The sequence below is a fragment of the Dipteris shenzhenensis genome, chromosome 2, assembly GCF_047967505.1.
Source record: "Dipteris shenzhenensis isolate YYH24624 ecotype China chromosome 2, Dip_SZ_1.0, whole genome shotgun sequence".
NCBI lineage: Eukaryota > Viridiplantae > Streptophyta > Polypodiopsida > Gleicheniales > Dipteridaceae > Dipteris > Dipteris shenzhenensis.
This window is the reverse complement of record NC_141597.1, coordinates 15,753,409-15,780,646: the sequence shown is the minus strand read 5'-3', so window position 1 is coordinate 15,780,646 and position 27,238 is coordinate 15,753,409. Positions and strand designations below refer to the sequence as shown.

Sequence of the window (27,238 nt, the reverse complement as noted above, 5' to 3'; positions counted from 1 at the left end):
ACAGCCCCATTATGGGGAGCTTTGGGGTTGGTTGGGGGACAGAAAGTCGGCCCTTCAAGCCGGTCAGTTTTGAGCCCCTTTGGGACCTATAAAAGGAGCCCTTTGGCAGGGCATTTGATCGTCCAGCAGCCATCAGTTTTGGGAGCAGCAAGAGCAGCAGAGGACTCACCCTCACGCCTACATCTAGGAGGCAGAGGAGACCCAGAGGTTGCTGCAGACTGAGCTCATATAAGGCTGGAGCCTAAGGTGCTGAGGTCTCTGGACAGGGAGTCTACATACGCTCGAGGTGGAGCACGCGGGGCTTAGTGATGTAGAGATATCTGGCAGATAGTAGAAGTACCTTGTGGTAAGATCAGAGGACCATAACTTGGTGGGACTTTGGATCTATCTTTTGTATTGTGTCCATAGCTTTGGACGGAAATGTATTGTTTTGGTGGTTTCTATATCTGCCTGGATCATTGTTTATTACTTAGTCTCACATCTATTTGAAGCATATAAAGTTAAGAAGTTTGTGATTCCACTCACCACACATGCGTGAGCTCTTGGGCTATTCTATTAGTCTTCCACTGTGCATACCCTTTGTTGGTCGATTTCTAACATTAACCTGTGTATTTCATCAACCTCTCAATTGCTTGCAACATGCTGGAAACATAATATCACAAACATGATATATGAAATACCTTAAGTTGATTTTCCATAAAGACAAGCATACATAACATTATCAGCGCTGATGCTAGGGAGCGCTTCTCCCACATGTCCAATCTTTGCTGCAAAATAGGAGCAGCCTGTCAACACAAACCAATTGCCTGTTGTATTCTCTGTTTTCGACCCACTGCTCTGCAGATTTTGGCCTCGAATTCTTCTAGAAATTCGTAGAGCTTAATCTCAGCTTCGTGCTGATAACAAAAGCTCCCAAATCCGAGCTACGGATCAAAAAAGTATCAAAAAAATAGTGACTGCTGTTTTTTGGGGGAGGTGCGACTGCTTTTTTAGCTGCATGCTCTTCCCAAGCCTCCACATGCCTATCTACCATTAGTTCCGCAATCAACAAGCTTAACAAGCTTTGATACATAAGATGACTTCCCTTGTAAACTCGACACATTGATTAAACCCAACTGGTGCATTATCCACTGCTTGGCACATGCAATTTCAATAGCTTCATCAAACCAACGACGATTCTTCAGTTCCACCTTCAATCTGAGATCCTACATGAGCCTAGCAACAAATCTCTCGATCTTCAGTACTTGGGGTGGGACTTCAGGATGCAAAGAAGCCTTGCTTCCATTCATGCCATAGCTGAGCGAAGCGATGTAGGTAGTGGTCCACTTCCTGATTGGGCACTTGCTCAACTCTTTCCAAATCTGATTGGATATCTTATTCATGCATCTTGGACCAAAAAAGCAGCTCTTACCTCTTGGTATTCAACATCTCGATTTTGGATTCTCGATACACCTTGCACAAAACTTTGAAACCATATCCTCGCTTCACGTTGCAGACAATAGTGTAGGACTTGCAATAGAACTCCTAGTCCTTCTCTGTCTTTTAGTAGCGCTGTGAACTCCAGGTCTTTGATGAATTGAGAAGCATCCTCATTAGGTAACCCAAGAAACTTAGGGAAATCTTGGGCCATCTCGCTCTTGCAACAACAGCTACATATGTGATGTGAGTATTTCTCCTCAGTCACCAAGAATTCTTGAGGAAACTCCTTGCCAGGACTCCAAAATAGTGATAAGAGAAACCGAGGGACTGTAAGTGACCATTATAACAGCTCTTCAAATCACAAACACAATAAGCGCATCGGAGATGAACTCTTAACCTGTATATTTCATCAATCTCTTGATCGCTTGCAACATCCCATGCTCTCTAGACTTTGCTATGCTGGAAACATAATATTCACAAATATGATATATGCAATCCCTCAAGTTGATTTCCCATAAGGACTTTGCTATGCTGGAAACATAATATTCACAAACATGATATATGCAATCCCTCAAGTTGATTTCCCGTAAGGACAAGCATACCTAACATTTGACAAGAGGATCAATGCTGATGCTAGGGAGCGGTTCTCCCAAGGTTCAATCTGTGCTGCAAAATAGGAGCAGCCTGTCAACACAAACCAATTGCCTGTCATATTCTATGTTTTCAACCCACTTCTCTGCCCCGAATTCTTCTAGAAAGTCGTAGATCTCGATCTCAGCTTCGCGTTGATAACAAAAACTCCCAAATTCGAGCTACGGATCAAAAGTTATTGCAAAAATATTGACTGCTGCTTTTTTGGGGAGGTGCGACTGCTTTTTTAGCTACATACTCTTTACCCACGCCTCCACTGGCCTATCTACCGTTAGTTCCACAATCAACAATCACTTTCTATCATCATGCAAATAAACATGTATGGCTAGCATGCAAACCATGACCTAAGATGTACAATAATAGCCATCAAAAGCAGAACCAACAAGTAAGCATAATTGTTGCAAGCTCCAACTGACGCAGCAGACCAATAGATGCCTGCTTCAACGACTAGCACAGCAGCACGCACGCACGCAAATAGTAGAGGCATACGATTGCATCAGCAGACAAGGATTGCAACATCGACCTACAATTTACAACATGACGCAGTCTACAAGCGCTTGCTACAATAACTAGCCAGCAACCAATCAGGGAACGGAAAAAGCAAGCAAAGACAAGCCTTCTTCTACCCGGAATCCACAGAAGAGAGGTCACCCTTGCTGGAAAACCCTAGATCCACGGAGATAAGCTGATTCTGCTGTGGCACAGCCCCCAAAGCAGCTTAGAAGCGAACACCCACGCATGGAAAGTTACTAAAAATCAGCTGGCAGAGCCCGGAAGCCTCATGTTCTGTCCCATGGCTTGTAAACTAGCGTGAAACCCAACTGTTTGACTAGTAGGCATACCCGAAAATTGGGCTTGTGGGTTGACCATAGCCTGCTGAAACACTGAACCACCACCAAAGTAACCTTTTTTTTTGCCGAAAAAACAGTGCTAATTATATTACTTCGAGAACAAGATACAAAAGGTCAGCTTGTAGCTGACGGGCTGCGTTCACAAATCGGACACAGCCCTAAAAGGTAACAAAATAAATCACTCTCTCACGGCGGGATAAGGCGAGTGTGAATGAACAGCCATCGGGGTGGTGAGTAGCGCCACCGAAGGCCCTGCGAAGTCTGCTCGAAGAAGAGGCCCTGAGTGTTCCAAGCCCGGAGGAAGCGTCTCCGCTTCTCTTGACCGGACCGGGAATCTCCCTGAATCTGGTCCCACTGGCCTCTGAGGGTATGAATAATCTCGCACCAAATATCAGTCATGATCTGGGCAGTCGATAAGGAGGTGCCACCGAGGATCCGCGTGCAACGCGAGGTCCAAATGTGCCACCCGATGCTGCTAATAATCTCCCAGACTGGCTGCCTCTCCTGAACTCCTGTATCCGCCTCTGCTAGGTGCTGCGGGATACCCTCGAGCGGCCCCATGTTCCATGTGTGATAAGGAAAGTGGGGTCCTGCTGGTATGCCTCGAATAAGTGATGTAGACCAAGTGCGGTGCTGCACCAACAAAACGCGCCCCAAGTGATCAAACCTAGCTCTGGTGCTGCGCGAGTGAGAATCCCGAAAGTCCACCTCCACACTTCCTGGGCGCGAGTGCAGCTCCACAGGCAGTGTTTTGGTGACTCCTCAACCTCATGGCAGATCTGACAGCGTCCGTCCTGGCCTATCTGTCTCAACCAGCTCCCCACCGGAAGACCTTTGTGGGCGAGAAGCCACAGGAAGTAGGAGATCTTCCGCGGCCGCCAGCTCTCCCACAAGGCCTTCCAGAAGGCCTGCAAAAAGAATCTGGAAATACCCTGTGCATACCAGCTGGGCCGTTGGGTGGGGGGGCGGCTCTGCATCCTCCCAAGAACTCGCCTGCCCAAAGTCGTGCTGTAGGCAAAGAAGGAGGTCGGCCCCTGTCCTGTCACAATCTCTGGCCAATTCCACTCTCCTGGGTCCCAATCAAGCTCTGACAAGGCCCGCCCCTCCCAGAGCCAGAGTCGCCAAAGCAACATCTGATCCTGCTCAATGTTAGGATCAGTACGCCAGACCTTCCCCAAAAGGCCTACGACCCGAACCCTCTGCCATGGGAGTAGGGGGTCGATGAGTGCATCCTCTCTCCTGAGTCATCCATCCCCCATAACCGCGAAGAAGGAAATAGAGGAGTCGTCCATACGTCCTGCGACCACCAGTGGGATGCCACGGGGGGTGAACTGTCCCAGCCAACGGTCGTCACCAGGCATGAGGATCTGAGGCTCAGGTGGAACCAACCAATCAGCTGGGATCGCGCCGTCGATCTCCGTGCGTCTCGCCTGGGCTCCACGTGCACCTCCAGCTGCGTCTGCGAGATCAGCCGCCTCCAAATGTCTGTACGTGTCCCTCCAAACTCGAAGGGACCGGGCTGGCTCCCTCATCCAGCCATCCCACCTGATATGTGATCTCTCCCCCAACTGACGGCCCTCGGCATCTCTGACCTGATCATTCCAGATAAGCGGCTGGCGATCGATCTCCTCCTGACAGCGGGGAGGGGACTGAATGAGGCTGAGGCGGAGCCGCCTCCAAACCATGAGGAGGCTACGAACGAGTGGGGAACGGGGCTGAGTGAGCGGGGTGGAAGTGAAGATCCACCTGAGGGACGGGAGCCACTCTCCACCTCGGCGTGGGACACAAGAACCGACCCCCTGCTGAAGTAGCATCTTCCACGTCTGCCCCCCCGGGGTCAAACCGCGGATGACTAACTTGCCTAACAAGGCCTGACTCTGCAGCTCTGGATCGATGACTTCCAGGCCTCCCTCAGCCTGCGGAAGAATGACTGTCTGCCAAGCAACCCTGGCTCTGGTATCTCTGAGGCCATCCTCCCCGGACCAAAGGAAGTTCCGAACCAGCCTCCTAAGCTGTGCCACGCTGGATCTCGAGAAACACCAACAGGAAGCCACATACCAAGCCGTGGCAAGGAGGACTTGGTTGACTACCAAGGCACGACCTGCAAGGGAAAGCTTAGCAGTGCTCCAGAAAGCCAGCTTCCGTCGGATGGAATCTAGCACCGGGAGAAACTGCTGAGCTGGCGTGATGTCCAGGCCGACCTGAAAACCCAGGTATCTAGCTGTCTGTCCCCGCGGGATCCACCTAAAACCCAAAAACCTCCCCCACTGAGAACGCGCCCCAGGGTCTGTGAGAAAACCAATTGATTTGTTCCAGTTGATTTTCGCACCAGCAGCCGAACAGAAGACCTCCAGGGCCATCCTCACCCTCTCCAGCATCAACTCATCGTCCTGGACATACAGGGCTGTGTCATCCACGTACTCCGAGTCCAAGAGCTCCGTGTCCTCTCGGAGGGGAAGGCGAACACCCCTGATCCCTGTAGACCTCGCCCGAAGGTAGTAAGTCATAGCCTCGGCGAAGAAGAGAAACAGGTAAGGAGCAAGGGGGCAGCCCTGACGCACTGATCTCTCCAAGCTAAAACGCTCACCCATCCTGCCTCCAATGATGACTCTGCTAGAGGCTGTCCTGTACAAAGCTGAAATACCCTGAATCCAACCTGCTGGGAAACCTAGCCGCTCCAGAGTCCCCTCCAGAAAGGACCAGTCCACCCGATCGTAGGCCTTCTCAAAGTCGAGAAGTAGGATGGCAAGGTGTGATCCGCTGTGCTGAGCCCACTCCGCCGCCTCTGAAAAGGTGAAGACATTATCCAGGATACTGCTATCCTGGACAAAGCCTGTCTGAGTGTCATGAATGAGATCTGGAAGTAGACGCCGAACTCTGGCGCTGATCATCTTGGCGAGGATTTTGTAGGCAGTGGTAAGGAGAGTGATCGGGCGCCACTGACGGATCTCCTGTCTATCTCCTCCCTTCGGGATGAGGCAAATCAGTCCCGAGGAGAGGCTCTCTGGCATATAACCGCTGCTGAAAATCCTCTGAAGAGCTGCTAGGAGGGGCTGATGGATCTGGTCCCAGAAGGAGGTGAAGGAAGCCTGGGATAGCCCATCCTCACCTGGGCACTTCTGTCCATCGATGGCCATCAAGGCCTCGAGCATCTCATCCGTGGTAAACGGTGCCAACGTCGCCTGCATGCTAGGCTGGACCAAGGAAGGAGTGTGCCTCCACACCTCCTCACGGGCACGACGAGTACGAGGAGCAAGCGGCTCCTGCTGGAAAAGGGTCCTGTAGAAGTCGGTGGCCAACCCCAAGATCTCTCCCGAATCCGTAACGATGTGTCCCTCCGTTGTCCTGAGACTCCGAAGCTGATCACCTGCAGCTCTCTGGCCATGTGTCCTGAAGAACTCCCTGCACATCCGGTCACCCTTCCGAGCCCAGAAGGAGAGAGGTGTGATAGGAAAACTCTGAGCGACGCTGGAGTGTCTCCTCAAGAAGGGCTCTAGCTCGAAGGGCCTGGATCCGAAGCTCCTCCGAGCCCAGGGATGCCTGCTGGAGCCGCTGAATGGAGGCGAGGTCCCTCCGAAGAGCTCTCTCCCTACCCCACCACTCCTGTCGAACCTGTAGGGCTGCGAGCTGGCAGATCTGGCTGGACTCCTGCAAAGCTTGCGCCACCGAATCAACCAGATCCGCGCACTCGCCCCAGTCTCTATCCCAAAGACTGCAAATACTGCTGCGCACGTCCTCCCTCGAGAAAATGGAGTCGGGAATCCGGCATGAGCGGGGGGGAAGGGCCTGAGCTGCCGAATCTAATGATAAGAGCACAGGCGCATGGTCGGAGAGTGTCGTCCCTGGAACTATACCGGCCTGACCGCCTCTGCTGATGGCCCAATCACTGACATAAAATCTATCCAGCCTCTTTAGGAGTCTGCCTCCTTCCCTGCATAAGCCCCACGAGAAGTCCAAGCTCCCGTGCCAACGCCGGAAGGACGGGTCTCGCCAACAGTCCCTTCCTCCTGTCGCAAAGATAAAAGAGTCCCAAGCGGACTGCTCTATCTGAGACATACCTGTAAACTCCGGTCCTCTGCCCTGCTGGTCCTCCAAGGTCTCCAGATTGTTGAAGTCACCTCCAACAATCCAGGAATCCATGTCTGGGAGAATCCCTGTAAGTGTCCTCCAGAAGGTGGCTCTACAACGGAGATCTGTGGGAGCATAAATGTTGAGGATTCCAACTCTGGAGCCCTCCAATTCCAGGCCTACCCAAAGGGCACGACCTGGAATCAACGTGCCATGACCGAAAACTCCCTGGGCTAGCTGCTCTCCCACGGAAGTATAGACACCAGCACTCCTCCCCAGTGCGCCGATCGAGGGCTCCCAATAAGTGTGAGAGCGACTAGGGAGAATCTTCCCGCATCTACGGGAGTGAGCCGCCGAAAGCTTGTGCTCCTGGAGCAGAAGTACATCCAAACGACCAATCACTGCTGGCTGAAGTTCCTGTCTCAAAATGAGCTTCCTAGGACCACGGGTGCCAGAAGAGTGAAACCCGTTCACATTCCAGGATACGAGGTGTAGGCTCATGGTGAGGACTGGGAGGCTGCGAACAACTGTCTGCTCGCGGTCGAGGTCGAAGAAGAAGCTGACATTTCGGAGTGGAGGCGCTGGCGCTTATGGGAAGGTTTGGAGGGGGAAGCGGGGTCCTCCTGCCCGTCCTTCAAAAGCTTCAGCAAAGGCGAGAGGCCTTTGGTACCATGAACGAAAGCTTTCTCGAGCCAGCTTGAGATCTCTGAGGTGGACATCCCGTAGAAGGCACGGAGTTTTTGAGGAGTCCAGGCTCTGACATCTTGGGGGAGGGGCCAAGACAGGGGGGCCTGAGGATCACAATCAGTCTGAATCGTTTGGCGGCGCAGCGCCACCGCAGGCGCACGTCATCCTCGGACCACTCAGTCTCGAGAAGCTGCCCACCGGACGGGCCTATCCAGGAGCAAACCTGAGCATTCGTCTGCTCCCTGAGAGCCTTCCAGACCGAGTCGTCTGTCCAGGTCTCGGTGCCGTTGCTAAGGAACGTGAAAGCAAAGCTAGGGCCATCCCTAGGGGCCAAGGCGGCTATCTTCCCATCCGCCCCTTTGCGGAGTAGGAAGATACTGATGTCGAGGCAAGCAGGGAAGGTCCCGAGGTCGGCCACATCCAAGTAGTCCCAGGGGCCAGAGCTGTAAAAGTCGCGGGGGAGCTCTCTCTCCCGAAGCTGAGGCCCGTCAGAGTCTGCCACTGAGGGGATAGCGGACGGAGAAGCCTGCTCCGGTGGTGGTGTAGACTCAGGGTGTCCTGCCAGCGGAGGGGGAGGGGGAGGAGGTTGGGGAATAGGCAGCTCAGACTCCTCAGGGGCGGCTGGCGGAGGAGAAGAAGGAGGGGGAGCGGGGGCTGCCCTCGGCTGAGGAACCGTCGGTGCAGCTAGCTCTGCGGGAGAGCTGAAAGAGGCCGGGGGGGGGAGGGATGGGGCTGCATCTGGAGCTGGGGCTGAGAAGGAGGGGGAGAAGACTGAGGAGGACGAGGGGGCTGAAACTGCGGGTCGGGAGATATGGGGTGCAGTTGGGGGATGGGCTGGGGCTGAAAGGGAAGAGGCTGGGGAGAGGAAGAGAGGGGGACCTGAGGCTGTGGAGGGCGGGCTACCGTCGAAGAAGGTGCTCTCCCATGTCCCTGGGGCGGCTGCCTGTCGGGTCTCTGAGGTGCAGCTGCAGGGGCTGGGTAACCTCTGCCTCCTTGCCTTTATCAGAAATCTTCTTGTTCTTTCCTCTTTTCCTTCTAACCTCAGTCCAGCCGCCAGCTATCTCTGGTCCGGGCTCCGGCTGCCTCTGCTCCTCCTGGTGTGGCTGCCCGGAGGGGGGGGGAGGGGGCGGAGAGGGGGGGGGCGGGGGAGGCCGAGAAGAGCTGGCGAAGCGTGGGCAAACAGCCGCCAGGTGCCCAAAGCCGTGACACCGCAGACACTGTCCTGGCTGTTCGGTGACTACCATGCTCTGGGTGATGCTGCCGGCACCTGTCACGATCTCGATCACTGCCGGGAGAGTCGCAGGATCCGCCACAGCCACACGGACTCGGGGGGCTCCTGCCGTAGTCACCGCATCGGCGAAAGTATCGTGCATAACCCAGCCGAAGTGGGGGCCCAGGTCCCTAACAATCGGCCGCAGCTCAGCAGCAAGACCAGGAAAAACTAGCGTCACTGGATGGCGAGGTATACGGAACCGAGCATCAAAATCTGCTGTGCTGAATCCACGGTACCACGGGACTATCATGATAATCTTTCCATCCACTGACGTGGGGGAGCCAGGAATCAGGTTGCTCGCAGCTTTCGCACTAGAGAGTTTAAGCCAGAAGATGCCCCTTCCCATAAGGGCCACCTCCTCAATATGGCCGTCCTCTAGCATGAGAGTGGACTGGAGCCAGTCCCTGATGGCTGATCTGGAGGGGGAATGTCCAATGACTCTGCCATAGACAGAGGTAAGGGCAAAGTCATTGGCAACCTCCTGAACCCGAGATGATTGTTGCTCTGTCAAGATGACGCGGTAGGCATCTGGAGAGGGAGGGACCGTCTGGGCCTCCGGTTCCGGGCAGGGAGCCGCCATACCGCCAAGACAAACTGCGAGGCTACCGATGAGGAAGTGGCTGCCACCCAAAAAGGGGGGGGGGGTAGAAGCGGGAGGGTGGAGCCTGGGTGTGGCGGGAACGGAGGTGGCGCGAGGTGGAGGCGTGGAGGCGGGGAACGGGTGAGGTGGGGAGGCGGGAGTGGAAGCGGGGGCGGGGGAGAGGCGGAGTGGGGGCGAGGGGGCGGACGGGGGGGCGGGGGGAATGGAGGGACGGAGGGGGCGGGGTGGAGCGAATGGGCGGGGGGGGGGCGGGGGTGAAGGAGGGACGGAGGGGGCGGGGGTGGAACGGGAGGGCGGAGAGGCGAGAGGGGGCGGGGGCGGGAGGCGAGGGGTGAGGGGGCGGAATGGGAGGCGGGGGTGAGCGGAACGGTGGAGGGCGGGGTGGAGCGAAGGGGTAGCAGGGTGGAGCAGAAGGGGTAGCGGGGCGGGGGTGAGCGGAGCGGTAGCGAGGGCGGGGGTGGAGTGTGGCGAGGGGGGGCGGAGCGAGGCGGGGGTGAGGCAGGGAGTGAGGGGTGAGGCGGGGGGGGCTGCGGTGAGGGGGGGGAGAGACGGAGGTGCGAGGGGGGGGGTGAGAGCGGAGGGCAGGGGTGAAGCGGAGGAGGGGCGGGTGTGGCGAGGGAGGGCGCGGTGGCAGCAGCGGGTGAGGGGAGGTGAGGGCGGAGGGGTAGGGGTGGGAGAGGGCGAGGCAAGGAGGGGTTAGGGGGAGGTAGAGGTACGGCGGGGGGGGGGGAAGCTCGCAGGAGCTGGTCCTAGAACTCTAATTGTATCCACCAAAGTAACCTGGCTGCACCGGGTTTGCCAAAACTCCTTGCTGTCTAGAAACCATGGACTGAAAATTATTACCTTGAGTTCCTGGAATCATATTAGACTACTGCTGACCATACGGGATTTGAGAGGCCTGATCTTGAAAAGTGACATGTGGTCGCTTATTAGCTTCAACATCCCTATCCCCATCCTTAGGCTTCCTTTTCTTCGGCTGCACATCTGAGTTCATCATCTTCTGGAAGTGAGGATCGTGTGTGAACTGCGTGAAAGCACTCATGAAACTCTGCATCTGTGCCTTGAATAGTTCCGCATCCTCCTCATCCGTCCGATCATCCTGATGCTCTGCAACATACTGGGTCTCCTCTCCTGCACCCTGGTCACTACCAAGAGACTGAGACATCTACTCTTCCTCTTCCTCAGTCAGGCTCACAGATCTCTCCGTGTGTGACATATTTACTGAATAGTATGTTGTCTTCTTCACCTAGTCTGCTGGACTTGCACCAAGCCAACCACAGGCTCCCCTATTGAAGAAGTTAGGTGGATCCCGGCAATGGAACCACTGAAACTAGCCTCAACATAAAGGATGGTAGGATCCACTTAATTACAGCATACACAGTAAATTGACAAGTAAATATGCACCACAAGACAAATCATAGGGGAGCTAGAACGCTCCTACTGAGAAACAAGGACACCGATTGGTCCCAAACGTCGGCGCCCCTTGCGGTATTTATTTAACATTCAGTTGAAGCCAAGTGGCTGATTACAAAGGTCTCTGGGAAGCTGCACCACAGGCAAACCAATGCCCACAGACCCCCCGCCAGCCCACCCTGTAATTCCCTGCTCAACTTCAAACGGTGAATGGCATCCAATCACTAGACAATCCTATATCCTCAGCCAACCAAAGCATGCAACAGAGACCCCTATAGCATCCACTGTCTGAACCACCCCTGCAATCGCACATCCAAATGCCCCAACCAGCCAAACACGGCTGAACAACTGCAAGACAAAGCCCTCAACAGCTGAACTCTGGTGCAATCAAACAACCAAACACTTTCCAGCGGGTTGCCTCAATCTATAGCCTCCCTGGCCATTGTCCAACATCATATCCAACATCATAAATCAACCCTTCTTCGCGAGGAAAGGAACCCAAACACAATAACTAGCCAGCAACCATTCAGGGAATGGCAAAAGCAGGCAAAGGCAAGCCTTCTTCTACCCGGAATCCACAGAAGAAAGGTCACCCTGGCGGGAAAACCCTAGATCCTGCGGAGATGAGCTGATTTTGCTTTGGCACAGCCCCAAAAGCAGCTTAGAAGTGAACACCCACGCCTGGAAAGTTACTAAAAATCAGCTGGCACAGCCCGGAAGCCTCCAGAAATCAAATCGCAATCTTCCTGCACAGCCTGGACAGCCTAGAAAGAGAATCGCAATTGTCCCTGGGTGACCAGGCACATCGGCACGTCACAGACTTCTATACATTTGAGTCAGCCCTCGGGCACAGTGGAGTGGAGGAAGAGGAGCTAGCTGATATGAGAGCAATCTGGATGAGCAGCTGGCACAGTTCGCTAAGAGAGGGACACAGAGGCCACATGTGCGACAGAGAGCCCCCAGAGTACACAGATACGAGATATTTTCGCAGCCCACCAGAGAGCCATCATTGTACCAGGCTTTGGTTTCGTCCCAGCACCTGGATAGATTGATGGATGTGATATGATTATGATTATGTTTATGTTTATGATAATGATTCTGTGAGGTAGTCAATAGAGCGAGCGAGAAAAAGCGAGCAAGCCCAAAAAAGCGAGCGACAATTAGTTGAAGTGATTGGAAAATCAAGCAAGTAAAGAAAGAATTTAAGTTTTTTATAAAATAATTGCTTGAAGTATAAAGTATTCAAAAGAGTGGTTATGTGTCACATTTCTTGAAATTGAGTAGTCTAAAGTTAAGGACTATTGTAACATGACTCCATTTGGGTTTGGCAATTATCCTGGGGGGTCACTCATAAACATGTAACATACCACTTTTGTGCATTTAGGGGTATTTTTTAGTGAGGGGACTTACATGTTGTTTGTGTGCATGAGGGGATTTATAAAATAGCAACCTAATGTAATTTATATATGTAGATATTTTAAAATGTAAACACATACATGGGTTCAACCATTTACATGACAAAATGTAAATTGCAAGAATAGGGGTAATTTTTAATACATGCTTGCTTGCACATGCTTTATGGGTTTATGAAGAGTGATCCCCAAAGTGCAATTAAAAGGTAGAGGATGTTAAAATTTGGTTTTTTTTTTGCCAAAATAGACAGTGTCTTCTTGCTCCCCATTATGGGCAACCTTGCTTAAACTTGGTGCAAAAAATTGGATAGAATCTCACAAAATTCATATTCTGATGCACACAATTTTTTTAGATGGTGCAAAAAGGCATGATATTGATCTAAATCATGCCTTGTCATTTGATTTGATATGTAACATTATGCCATTTATATTTGATAATAAAAAGATGTAGGGATGTTAAAAACTCATCTTTTGGGCTAAAAAAATCATATGTTGACATATTGCAAAAATACAGGGATGTGAAAATGCCCTCTTTTGGGCCAAAACAGGGAGCGCGTTAACGTGCTCCCTGTTTTGGCCCAAAAGAGGGCATTTTCACATCCTTGTATCTTTTGATTTATAAGTCCAAATAGGGTCATGTTACATATCGAATCAAATGGCAAGGCGTACTTTAGATGATTATCATGTCTTTGTGCACCATCTAGTAAAATTTAATGCACCAAAATATGAATTTGTGGTTAATTTGTTGCATTGGTTAGATTAGTGGGAGCTAAGAATAAATCATTAGGGAAGGATATTTTTCTAGTAACAAAGAAACATGGGTTTCATTCCAAGAGTGAACAGAGTTAAAAAAGCTAAGCATTTACATATGCATGGAATCTAGACTAATCCATGCAAGGAGTCCTTGGAAACACCCTACCTGTGTGGAAGGTTGCATTGATGATCTCAATTACTCTAGTGGAAAGAGAGAACTTGATTGCAGTTACTGTAGGGTTTGTCTTTAATACAAACAATGAATTGGAAATTGAACATACAAACTATCTCATGGATGATGTGAAATTAGTGTTAGTGGCTCAGAAAGTTATATGCATATTTAACCTTCTAGCATTGAGGAAACATATGGACTTTTGAATAAGTTATTATTTTTTGCTACTGAAATGGGGGATTTATAAATCTTATTGTTTTTTATTGCTCGCTTTTTTTGGCTCGCTCGCTTTTTGTCGCTCGCCTTTTGGTAATCCTCTGATTCTGTTAGCATAGATTAGTACTCAGCAAGGGTCCTAGCGTACCCTTTGCTTCAGCCCACTGAGGCTTGTATGAGTTCGCTTTTCTGTGCGCTTTGTCCCGTAGGCCCGCGAGGTCTCCTGTGGACATTAATATATCTTTCTTTCTTTTCTTTCTTTCTAGCAGCACCTGGCAGGCTCTAGTAGCTCACAACTGTTTATCTGGCTCCTTCTGGAACTGATTTGGTCAACTGAACTCAAAATAAGAGCTCTGGGCCCTTTTTGTAGTCCTGTGCTAAAAATAACAATTTTAATTGCACCACTCTTGTGGCCCCCCTGTTGCACACTTTGACCATAGGAATTAATTGCCTAGTAACAGGGTGCACATTCACTATTTCCAAGGGCCCACTAGGAATTTTAATTCCCCAAGTCCCGCCCCATGGCCAGACCCTCGCATCCCAGAGGCTCAAGGCAGTCACGTGCGAATTACGGGAGTCGCAAATCAAAAGTCCCATAATTTTGTGTCCTCATGACAGACCCCCCTCTTTAAAGAAGGCAAACGTCCTCGATTGCTTGCAAAAGAAAACCAAGTGGAAGCACTACAATGTTTGTTAGGCAAAAGACAAGCAAACATGCCACATACATGCATACATGCATACATGCACCCACAAACAATATGCTTCCCACGATGTCCAATCCATCTCACGTAACATCATGAGCATATGTATATACTTAATGCATGCAATAGATACTCAGACTGTACTTCCCAGGGATAGTTCATACATGCTTTACCCACCTATGGCCATCTCTTTAGACCCACACTAGTGGTACATCATGAACATCCGAAGTACGTGAGATATCAAATCCAAATATGAGTGGACAGCCAACCATGCCGCCAATAGATCACCAACAGTGCATATATGATTTGTAGAGCTGCAGATAACAAATACGTATAGCACTGCAAACGAAGCGACTTACATCGCGGCCAACGATGCACGACATAGACCACTTCGAGGAATTGCGCATCCGGAACCAAGGTCTAGGGGAATCCATTTTCTTTTTGTCGAAACCACATGACAAAAAAGAGCATTCCCATCTTGTCGAATCCTCATGACAAGAATAACATGCATATTTTATTGAAACCTCATGGCAAAAATAGCATTCTTATTTTTGTCGAAACCTCATGACAAAAAATAGCATCCAAAAGTAGCAGGGAAAACACCATCCTGCAAACCGTATAACATACTTAATCCAGAATCGGATACCAAAAAGAGTGGCAGACTCTGCCATACAAAATTCTTTTTACAAGTACCTGTATACCGCGCTATACAAAACCAGCCGTAAACAACCCGCTGTTGAATTAGGAACTTTTGCCCTTGGGAACATTCCGTGGCTCATCCGTGTCACTAGCCGGCTCCTTCCTTTTATGGTTGGGACAATCTCTAGACCGATGTCCCTCCTCTTTGCAAATGAAACATTTGCCAGCTTCATATAAAGCGCGTCGTTCCTTGGAGACAAGCGATTACGTTCATCCTTTTGATGATTAGCTTTTCTATCAGACTTATCCCGACAAGATCCATTCTTAGATTCCTGCTTCTGTCCACCTTTGAACCCATAAGTCCTCCCCTACATCAAAGCATATGATGTACTAGCATTCTTGATAAGTTGAGACATATTGGAGAGTTGAGTCTTCATGCAGTAGTCTCTCAACTCCTTAGGCAGCCCGCAACAATATTTCTCAACTTGCTCAGTGAAAGGAACAAGCCGGTAGGAGCTAACGAGCAACAAAGCCGCCCAAAACTTGCAGTTATAGTCCTCTAAATTGCGGCTATTAATGGAATTCAGCTCATGCCAAGCAGTCATGATATCCACCTCAAAAGTCGTGGTAAGCCATGCGGCTGAAAACACCTGCTTGAAACCTACCCACGTGTTTGGTGCGGTGTTTTGCATAAGCATAGTCGTCCACCACTGAAGTGCGTTCCCCTTTAGCAAACTAGCAGCCCGGCGTACCTTGGATGACTCTGTAAAATTCCCTCCTGTGTAAGCTGCATCGAACTGCTGCAAAAAGGTCAAGGCCTTAAGTTTATCCTGCACCCCACTAAATGTCTCAAATTTCACGGCTGCAAGGGGAGCTAGAACGCTCCTACTCAGAAACAAGGACACCGATTGGCCCCAAACGTTGGCGCCTCTTGCTGTATTTATTTAACATTCATTTGAAGCCAAGTGGCTGATTACAAAGGTCTCTGGGAAGTTGCACCACAGGCAAACCAACGCCCGCAGACCCCCTGTCCAGCCCACCTTGTAATTCCCTGCTCAACTTCAAACGGTGAATGGCATCCAATCACTAGACAATCCTATATCCTCAGCCAACCAAAGCATGCAACAGAGACCCCTATAGCATCCACTATCTGAACCACTCTTGCAATCGCACATCCAAGTGCCCCAACCAGCCAAATACGTCTGAACAACTGCAAGACAAAGCCCTCAACAGCTGAACTCTGGTGCAATCAAACAACCAAACACTTTCCAGTGGGTTGCCTCAATCTATAGCCTCCCTGGCCACTGCCCAACATCATAAATCAACCCTTCTTCACGAGGAAAGGAACCCAAACACAATAACTAGCCAGCAACCAATCAGGGAATGGCAAAAGCAAGTAAAGACAAGCCTTCTTCTACCCGAAATCCACAGACGAAAGGTCACCCTGGCTGGAAAACCCTAGATTCTGTGGAGATAAGCTGATTCTGCTCTGGCACAGCCCCAAAAGCAGCTTAGAAGGGAACACCCACGCTTGGAAAGTTATTAAAAATCAGCTGGCACAGCCCAGAAGCCTATAGAAATCAAATCACAATCTTCCTGCACAGCCTAGACAGCCTAGAAACAGAATCGCAATTTCCCTGGGACACCCTGGACAGCTTGGAAACTCCTGAAAACAGATTGCAATTCCTGTAGCAGGCCAGAAATACCTGGAAACAGAACCAGAACCAGAACCAGAACAGGGGGCAGTCACCTGGCATAGCCCGGAGGACTTGGAAAAAGAATCGCAATTTGCAGAAGACACCTTGGTAGAAATCGCAATCTGCAACAGGCCCTGGATCTGGTGCGTTTTCCTCCGGCAGGCCCAGATGCACTGGTACTGGCCCTGGCTGGTGACGATTTCCTCTGGCAGGGTCCGGAAGCTCCTGGTAATATGCGATTTTTCTCTAGTAGCACCTGGCAGGCTCTGGCAGTTCACAACTGATGATTTGGCTCCTTTTGGAACTCTGGGCACTTTTTGTAGTCCTATGCTAAAATTAGCAATTTTTAATTGCACCACTCTTTTGGCTCCCTTGTTGCACACTTTGGCCCTAGGAATTAATTGCTTAGTAACTGGGCGCACGTTCACTATTTCCAAGGACCCACCAGGAATTTTAATTCCCCAAGTCCCGCCCCATGGCCGGATCCTCGTGCCCCCGAGGTTCAAGGCAGTCACGTGCGAATTACGGGAGTCGCAAATCAAAAGTCCCATAATTTCAGGTCCTTGTGACAAGAGCATCCTTTTCTTTGATGACCAACGGCATCTGTTGCCTGACGACCAAGGAAATCTGCAATGCCAATGGAAACATGAACCTAATGACCAATGAAAACAAGCATTGTGGATTATTTTGGCTGCGTTCAACCTTCTTCTTTTTTGAGCATTGAGAGAGTTCTTCAGATTAGAGCCATACTCGAGCAATACTGATGATCAAGCGACCCAATGATTTGGGCTGCATCTAGGAGTTGCTTCTACTAGATGAACTAGCTTCCAGATCTTTTCCATCGGATGAACAACTGAATCCTGTAGTTGTTAGAACCAAACTGAAGCACATAGTCACGGATAGGTTTAGGGAACTACACCAGCCCCAAACCTATGTCATAAGACTCGACCTCCCTGCTTTTTCGTCATTAGACACCTATAACTAGTGATGCCCGAACGTTAGCAAGACGACACATCTTCCTAGCGAACGTCGCCTCTCATTTTTGCATCTGTCTCACATCAGCTGCCAATGCTCCTCGCCTTGGCCTCTACTGCTCGTGATTCGTCCATCAGCGTCCGTCGCTGGTCCGTCGTCGCCCGTCGCTATTAGATGTTTTTAATTTCTAAGGTTAGTCTAGCTGTAGGTTAGACGGGTGGGTTGGGTTTAGTTAGTTTAGGTTTGGTTAGGTAAGTGTGGTCAAGTTAATTTGGGTTGGGCTTAGTTTGGTTAGGTTAGTGGAGTTAACTTGGGTCTAGTTTGGTTAGGTAAGTCTAACAAGGCCAAGTTAAGTTAGCTTAAGGCAAATTGGGTTATTAGACCTAAGTGTCCTAAGTATACTAAGAGTACTAAGCTCCTTAGTCTAGGATTCCTAAGGGTCTTAGGTGACTTAGGGCCCGCCCGACCCCCCCTCCCTCCCCTTCCACTGTTCCCCAAAAAAAAAAAGGAAAAGAGAAAAAGAAAATGTAAGGCCCTTTACAGCCCCTTTTCAAGGCCTTTTTGTGACCCTAATTGAGCCTATGTGGGCCTCCTTTCATAGCCTCATCTTCGGTTATTATCTTGAGCCTCTCCATCAATTAGTTTGGGCAGCCATATCTATTAAATTGGAATCATCCTATAGGGAGCTAGCCTAGCGCATTGTGTCCTCTTCACCCACCTTCTTTTGAGCCTCTCCATCACATTTCCAACTGTGAGACAAGCAAGAATTGACAACATTGTGACAGGCAAGAATTGACAACATTCTAGCACATGTACATGCATTTGCGCTCTCTTTACCCACCTTCTTCCGAACCTCTCCATCACATTGCCAAGTGTGAGATAGGCAGGAATTGATAGCATTCCAGCACATGTGCATGCATTTGGTAGAATGGGACAACAGCAAAGCCTTATTACACACTATGGGACAATCAAATGCCTATGGAGAGCAACATGCCTCTAGTTTGGGCAGCTTATGTAGGGCTTTGAGCAGCATGCAAATAGCTGAGGGCATCTTCAACATGAGGAAGATTCCCAGCCGAGTAGAATCCTCCACAATTTGTTGTTGGATGTGTGGCATCAAGTATTCTCTCCTTTTGGGCTTATTGAGAAGATTGTCATGCATCAGATTTCAGGTGGTCTTCAAGCTGAAATATCCTTGCATCACACTCTAGTGCATGGCAAGCACGAAACGCCTTGCATGGTCGGGATATATATGACGGTTGGTATTTGGTAAGCACTTGCCACTGGGTTTATCCAAGAGTTTCCAAAATCTCTCGAAACCTAGATGTCCGCTTATACTTGGGAATCATAGCTTTGCTTTCTAAGTTATTATTTTAAAAAATTTCTCTTTTACTCACGACTTTGCTTAAAGTTGCTTAGAAACACCCTTGTCTACCTTTGACTTTCTCTTGTTCTATAAAAAAAATAATGTGGAAGATTCGATATGTTGTAGTCTTATGAAGGTATATTGTGTATACTTAGTATGTAATGTGTACTCTCTCTATCTTCTAACATGGTATTGGAGCCCCAAGTGCTTCCCTTCCTATAGACACTCATTTCAATGATTGATCATTGTAAGCCCTTCATGTGAAGGCATATCGTTAAACAGATTTGTATTTTGCCATTTTTTCTCTAGGTTGTAGGTTTGGAACTCTGTATATTATTTGACGAGCTTGTCTAGCTCTAAACTAAGGCCGAGATATCTTCGCAATTAGAGCTATGCTTCAAAGTTAAGGAAGTTAAAAGCTTTATGGTTTAAAAAAAAAAAAAGTGAAACGCACATGTTGTAGGGGAAAAGAAGATTGAGAGAAGAAGAGGTCTCATGCAACTTAATGTGGGGCTCAAGAAGGTTTCCTTTCTTTTGTGCACTTCTGTGCAATAGGCAATGTTGAAACCTTCATTGATCTGCCATTCATCAACTCTTGCCTGCTTCAAAGTCTTTAGTCCCGTGAAGTGAACTTTTCTCAAGAACTCATAGGTCTTCAACTACTAGCTTGTGGCCCCAATGCCTTTGAGGCTTATGGACTACACACACACACACACACACACACGCACGCACGCACGCACGCACGTAGTCATGACACTTTTACGATACCGCCTGAAAATGACAGCCAAAATTATGAAGACAATGGACAGCAAAAGGAAGATGGCTGTTATGACACTTTTGAAAATTGGCATAATAATACTGATGGCAAACAGCCCCTGCACCATCATATTGGTCTAAATAGTTACTGTTCCTATCAGTACATTGGTGCACAACAGCAAGGTAATACATATATGCAAGATGATGAAAAAGATGCACATGGAAGTGCTGTTTTGAAGGAGACCAAGGTAAGGCTGCAGTTGGGGATGAAGAAAGCATTCCACAACAGAAGTTGAGTATCGTGGCAATCAGCTTCTTTCCAAGGAGGGTAATCTTATAGGGCACGATAATGCTACATCCTGGTTGGTAGAGCACCAAGTTGCGCTAATGCATGGGGATTCTACCGCAATCCCACACAAGATGCAAGGTGGGCAACAGGCAGAATATATATTACACAACCAGCCACATCTTTCCATCTTTGGAAAGTTTATGAGGGAGCAGCCTGCTATGCTCTTGCCCATGGAAAAAAGTTCACTTTGGTAGCATGCACAAGTTTCTATTATTGACCATGCATGCTCGCACACATTTACACTTGATAAATCTATTTGACAACCGATAATGTGTATTGGTCTGATGTCGTATTGGCTTGTTTGATTTCTTATAAATAAAGAAAATGCAGGAGCGAATTCTTTATGGTCCAGGTAGGTAACATACGTAAGTAGACTGCTTTGAGGTGACTGTGAAATGAGGGTCAATTTTATGATTTAACCTTTGTTTATATTACATACAGTTGGATCAAGCTATATTGAATAGTTTGGTGACTAAACTATGTCATGCATTTCTGTTGGTTATGCAGGAACGGTGTTCAACTATAGAAAAAAGTACAATTGGTAAGATTTTTAAGTATGCGGATTGCTTGAAAAGTTCTTGCTGTTTATGACACATCCTAATATATCTGCATGGTTTGTTTTTTCAATGAGTCAATTGGAAATTTCATACTTTCAGATCTAGATGTAGACAAGAAAGTTCTGGGCCAAAATGGGAGAAATAACCTCAAATCTAAATTGCTGCATTATCTGATGTCCACATTGTTAAATGAATGCGTGGCACCCTCCATTGAGTTGTGCTTGTCAAAAGATTTCCAATGATGTATAGTATTGTGTCATATTATCATGCCACACTTGGAAGAAGTATATCATCATCAAGAAAGTCCTAGAGGTTTGTGTGTACGGCTCACCATAAGGTTCTAGGACAAACTCTTGTAGATACTTTATCTAAATCTTGTAATCTGTAGGCATTTTAGATATTCTAGGCTAGACCCTTGTAAAAGAAGAAGTATTCTGTACACTTTGAAGAATTGGTTGCACTGCATATAAAAAGATTGAGCTGCCAGCTAATGATATGTCAGGATAACAGGGCAGGAAACACACAACTCTCACCACGGCCGAATGATGTGTTCCCACTGATCAAATTTAATCTCAAATTTTGTTTCTTCTTGTGCACACAAGTAGGTATAGAACCGCACACAATCCTGGAAATAACTCAGCAATATAGGACAGTAAAAGGTAATTACGGTGCTCCACAAATATGATAGAGAGTGAGGGAGAGATAGAGTAGGGAGTAGAGAGACACACTCACTGTAGTCACACACCAGTGGGTGGGGATAAAGGAATGAGTGGTACCTCCCCAAGTACACACACTAGTATATATAGATAAGACTAGGGCCACTAAGTACCTAAGTACAATGTGTACTTAGTGTACTTAGTAGTACTAGATTAATACTGTTACAAGGGTGGCCAGTGCCTTTACCCCAACAACCTCCCACTTAAAGGCAGTGTGCCCATAAGAGAGAGTAAAAGAAAAACAGCAATATACATCATCATGTACAGGACCAGTTGGTCTGCTTATCCTATACCCATAAGCCGTCTGCAGTGTGCAAACCGCTCAGCAGCCAATCCTTTTGTCAACAGATCTGCTGGATTGTCATCAGTGTGAACTTTCACAAGCTGAAATTGCTTGTTCTCAAGCACCTCCCTGATAAAATGATACTTCACGTCGATGTGCTTCGTCTTTGCATGAAAAACAGGATTTCGTGCCAACTGTATGGCACTCTGACTGTCACAATGCAACAATGGAGTATCACTAGAGTAGCCCAAATCTGCCACTAGCCGAGATAGCCATATAGCTTCCTTGCACGCCTCAGTGGCTGCAATATATTCAGCTTCTGTAGTAGACAAAGCAACGCATTGCTGCATTCTAGATACCCACGACACTGCACCTCCAGTGAAAGTGAAAACATAGCCGGTAGTAGACTTCCGGGTATCAGGGTGACCGGCATAATCAGAGTCTGTATAACCCTGCACTTTTGCATCTTGACTGCCGAAACATATACACAAGTCCTGTGTACCCTTTAGGTATCTCATGACACCTTTCACTGCATTCCAATGCTTCTTGCCAGGTTTAGCCATGTATCTGCTAACCACTCCCACTGCAAACGCAATATCGGGCCTGGTTGCAACCATAGCATACATGAGACTGCCACAAGCTGATGCATACGGAATCTTTGACATCTCAGCTCTCTCAGCATCTGTCTGAGGGCTGTCCAAAGCGCTGATTTTCACATAAGGAGGTAATGGAGTACCAATACTCTTCCCCCCCTCCATGTGAAATCTCTGCAAGACCTTGCCAATGTATTCCTTCTGAGACAAGTATAGCAACCGCTTTTCCCTATCCCGAAGTATGCGCATACCCAATATATGGTTGGCATCACCAAGATCCTTCATATCAAAGGTCTGGTGCAATCTCTTTTTCAAGGCATTCATCTCCTTATGAGATTTTCCAGCAATTAACATGTCATCCACATACAAAATGAGGATAAGTAAACTGCCATCTGAAGCTTTCTTGGTATACAAGCAGTGATCAATGTCACTTCTCCTGTAACCCTGGGTTCGCATGAATGTATCAAACTTATGATACCATTCCCTGGGTGCCTACTTTAGACCATAAAGACTTTTCTTCAGTCTGCATACAAGCTTTTCTTTGCCCTTCACTGTAAAACCCTCTGGCTGCTGCATAAAAATTTCCTCATGTAAATCACCATGAAGAAATGCTGTTTTGACATCCATTTGGACCAAATCCATATCTGCATGTGCAACCAATGCTAATACAGTTCTGAGTGTTGTCATCTTGACAACGGGAGAGAATATCTCCTCAAAGTCAACACCATATTCCTGCTTGAACCCTTTGGCAACCAGTCTGGCTTTATGCCTTGGCTTTTCACCAGGTGTGACTTTAAGTCTATAAACCCATTTGCATGGCAGTACCTTCTTACCAGTAGGCAAGGGTACCAATTCCCAAGTGCCATTCTTGTGAAGACTGTCCATTTCAGACTTCATAGCAAGATCCCATTGAACCTTGTCTGCCCTCTGCCTAGCCTCTCTGTAGCATGAAGGCTCTCCACAATCAGTGAGCATCAAATAATCAATGCCTGGAACAAATCTTTCTGGCTGCCGCGTCTGTCTGGTTGACCTTCTAACCCAAAGACCATCATCTTGAGCTGGCTGTCCAGCCTGTTCATCACCCAGATAAGGTGGCTGTTCCATGATTCCTGGCTGCATTTGCATGTCAGGAAGATCACCTAACTGTGCCTCATCCATTGGGATGTTTTCTGCCATAACTGGCTGTCCATTAGGATCTGCTGCAGCATCATTTAATGGCTGATTATGCTGCTGTTGTGGCTGATTTACAGCCTGTCTGTGTTGCCCATGATGCCTGTCATCATCAATAGTTACTTTTAAAGGTTCCTGCTGTACAACAGGTTCCTTGAACATGATGGTTTCATCAAACACGACATCATTGCTGCGTATAAGTTTTCTGTTCTTGGGATCCCAAATCCTGTAGCCCATCTCACCTTTGTCACCGTAACCTAGGAATATGCATTTAAGAGACTTTGGATCCAGTTTAGTTCTGTCCTCCCTGCGTACATGCACATACGCGACACAACCAAAGACCCGTAGGTGTTTGTAAGACGGAGGCTTGCCCGTCCATGCCTGTTCAGGCACACCACCACATAGTCTCTTGTTTGGTGACCTGTTAATAAGGTGCACAGCTGTCTTTACAGCTTCAGCCCAAAATGTGTGGGGCAATGCAGCATGTGACAACATGGATCTGACTTTCTCTTGAATGGTCCTGAACATTTTTTCAGCTGTACCATTCTGTGGAGGATCATATGGTGCAGACAAAACCCTTTGGATACCCTTTGCCTCACAGAATTCTTGAAATTCTTTGGACAAGTACTCTCCACCATTGTCAGATCGTAAGGCTTTCAGTTTTTTGCCTGTCTCATTTTCAACTAGTGCAACAAACTTAGTGAAAGCCTTGAACGTATCACTCTTCTTTCTGAGAGTGTAAACCCACACTTTGCGGGTGGCGTCATCTATGAATGACAGTATGTACTTTGAACCTCCTAAAGAGAGTGTAGGCATCTCACACACATCTGTATGTACTAGCTCCAAGAGCTGTAATTTCTGATCTGACCTTCTCTTATGAGGTATTTGTACTTGACGACCGTAGAGACAAAATTCACATTTCTGTAAATCTGAATATTTTAGACTAGGCAAGTAACCAAAATGAGCCAATTGCTCCATTCCCTTAATACTCATATGACCAAGCCGGCTATGCCACAATGAAATCTTTGGCAGCTCGGTGGCATTTACATCAGAATGCGGACAATGTCCAGCATGAAGTGAGTACAAAGTATCAACCTTAGGACCCCTGGCAATAGCCATTGCCTCTTTGCTGATTTTCCATTTCTGATTACCAAAGGTGGTAAGATAACCATCATCATCCAACAACCCTGTGGAAATCAAGTTCTTCTTCACCTCAGGAACATGCCTGACCCCTTTAAGTATTAACTGCTGGCCATTTTCAAGCACAAGCCTGACATCACCTATGCCAATGATAGAACATGCATGGTTATCACCAAGAAAGACAACTCCCTTCTGCCCTCCTGCATATCTGACAAACAGATCTCTGTAGGATGTCACATGAAAGGAAGCACCTGAATCTATAATCCAGGAAAACATATCTGATCCATCACCAGCATGAAGTGTATGAGCCTCCAGTGAAGAGGTGAAACATATCTCACGTCCACTGTCACTGTCACTAACATAAGTAACATTCAGCTCCTCTTTTTCTTTGCCCTTAGACTTGCCTTGAGCCTTGCCTTCTTTGGCTCTCTGGTCATTCTTCTTTTGAAAACACTTTTTCTCAATATGTCCCTTCTTGCCACAATAATTGCAGACAAGATCACTTTTAGAGCGGGACTTGCTCCTCTCTCTTTCTCTGTCTTTTCCACGTGTTTTGGACCTGCTGCGTGCATTCAAAGCATTTGACTTCCCAATAGCATTGTTCTTTCTGTTCATCTCTTCCTGTAGAAGAGCACTCTCCACATCTGCAAATAACAGAATGACATTTGAGTTGCTGGTAGAAGTCCTGAATGTGTCCCATGACTCAGGTAGAGAACATAAGATGAGTGTAGCTTTCAGCTCATCATCGAGCTTCAACCCCTGGTTGATCACCTGGCTGAATATGCTGTTAAACTCAATAATATGAGTGGACATAGCTGTCCCCTCCTTCATTTGAAGACCAACAAGCTTTTTCAGCCAGTAAGCTTTTCCCGTGGCACTTTTCTTGGCATAAGTATCCTCAAGGCGTTGCCACATTTTCCACGCAGTAGGTTCATCCCTGATGCCTACAACCAGTGAATCAACAACTGTAAGCATAATGGTCGACCTGGCCAAGCCGTCCATCTTCTCCCACTGCTCATCAGTAATGTTGGAGGGCTTAACACCCTTCTCCTTTATAGGTTTGTACTGGTCCTTCTGCATCAACACATTGTAGCACTGTGTCCTCCATATGTCGTAGTTTTTAGCTCCTTCGAGCTTCTTTATCTGGAACAAGGACGACACGTCGCTGCTAGAACTCATGGTAAAGAAAATAGAGTTTGACTCCCTGTAGTCGTGCAATTAAGCACTAGTTACTCCAAGAAAATTCCCCCGCAGCGGAAGTACGATCAGAAAATGAACTTGGTACTGTTTCAGTGGCATAAAACCGACTGAAAGTCTTTCTCCCACTTGCTGCAGAAACAGTACAGCAATCTGTTCCTGTCTTTTTTGCTGGCGAAAGTGCGGTACAGCTGCTTCAAAGTGCTCCAGAAAAATCCCAGAACTGTTTTCTTAAAAGATAGCAGTACTTTTTGACTCTTTTTGACAGTCAAATCTGGTCAAATTTGCTGTGTGACAGTCCCGGACTGTCAAAAAACAGTGAATCTCTGATTGTGGATGAAGATCCCTGATTTTAGGCCTCCATATGCTTTAGAAACTTCCCCCCCAACTGAATTCACAGTTTGGAAGTGAGATTGCTCAAAAGCCCTTTGAATGCATGAAGAAAATCAGAGATTTGACCTCCAATGAAAAGATTGACCTTTGACCAAAAAAAAAAATTGTAAGTCAAATTTGCACTTTCAAAGCATAGTAGTGCTTTACGAAATAGCCTGATGCATGTAGAGTGCTCCCACTTGACAGATTTCCGGTCAGGCTACAAAAGCCCCAAATTTGACTAAAGTCAAACTTGGTCAAAATCGACCAAATCTGTACCAAAAGTAATTGTACTTTCAGCAACAAGCTAAAGCATTTGTCCCAAGCATAATGGCATCAAAAGCCCTTTGAATTGACAGCACATTCCGTGCATTAACACAGTAAAATGGCATCAACTGCTTGCAATCACTGCATGTGCGGGTACACACTGACAAAAGCATAAACCTCTGCCCAAGTGTCAAGCATACACACTGCAAATCTGACAATGCATACACTGTGTCAACCCTCACTGGCCAAGTGAATAACCTGTCTCAACTCTGTTTGCGGCATAAGCTAAGCCTCAGAGTTGAGTGATGCCCTGCCACAGTAGCACCTGCATACCTTTGCTGCGGTACCCCGCCTTTTGGCTGTACTTTTGGCCGTTGCTGCTGTTCGTCTGTAACAAAAGGAGTCGGAAGAAGGGGGGGGGGGGCTGGTACGGACGTGCACGCTGCCCGGAGACCTTGTCGACGCCGATGCAGCCACGCCTTGAAGTCCTGGCCACGCAGATGCAGCCGCGTAAGGCGCCGTGGCCTGCGCAGATGCAGCCCTTGGCTGCGACGTGCAGCCACGCCCTGCGACCTGCAGCCTTTGGCTCGCAGCCGCGCCCTGCGAGCTTGCAGCAGCGCCTTTGCGCTTGCCTTGCAGCCTTTGGCTGCGACGTGCAGCCGCGCCCTGGCTACGCCGCCCGCGCTCCCTCCTTTGCAGCCGCTCCAGCTACGCCGCCCGCGCTCCCGCCTTGCAGCAGCTCTTGGCTGCGACGTGCAGCCGCGCCCTGGCTACGCCGCCCGCGCTCCCGCCTTGCAGCCTGGCTGTCGCGATCCGTCCGTACGGCTGTACGGACGATGTACGGCCGTACGGACTTGTCCGTACGGTAGGGGTAGGCTAGGGAGAGAGGGAGTGGAAGCGGAGGGAGAGAGCCCGTTGGCTCTGATACCAGTTGATAGAGAGTG

At 48.4% G+C, this 27,238-nt stretch overlaps 1 protein-coding gene across 1 annotated transcript in view; it reads left to right on the top strand.

The window, feature by feature from the left end:
• Positions 1-27,238, top strand: part of TPR8 (Tetratricopeptide repeat (TPR)-like superfamily protein) — an 85,604-nt gene that overhangs the window by 21,308 nt on the left and 37,058 nt on the right. The window contains exon 3 of the mRNA XM_087386200.1: positions 20,507-20,540. Coding sequence (XP_087242326.1) covers positions 20,507-20,540 — 34 coding nt within the window. The remainder of the gene's footprint in view (positions 1-20,506; positions 20,541-27,238) is intronic.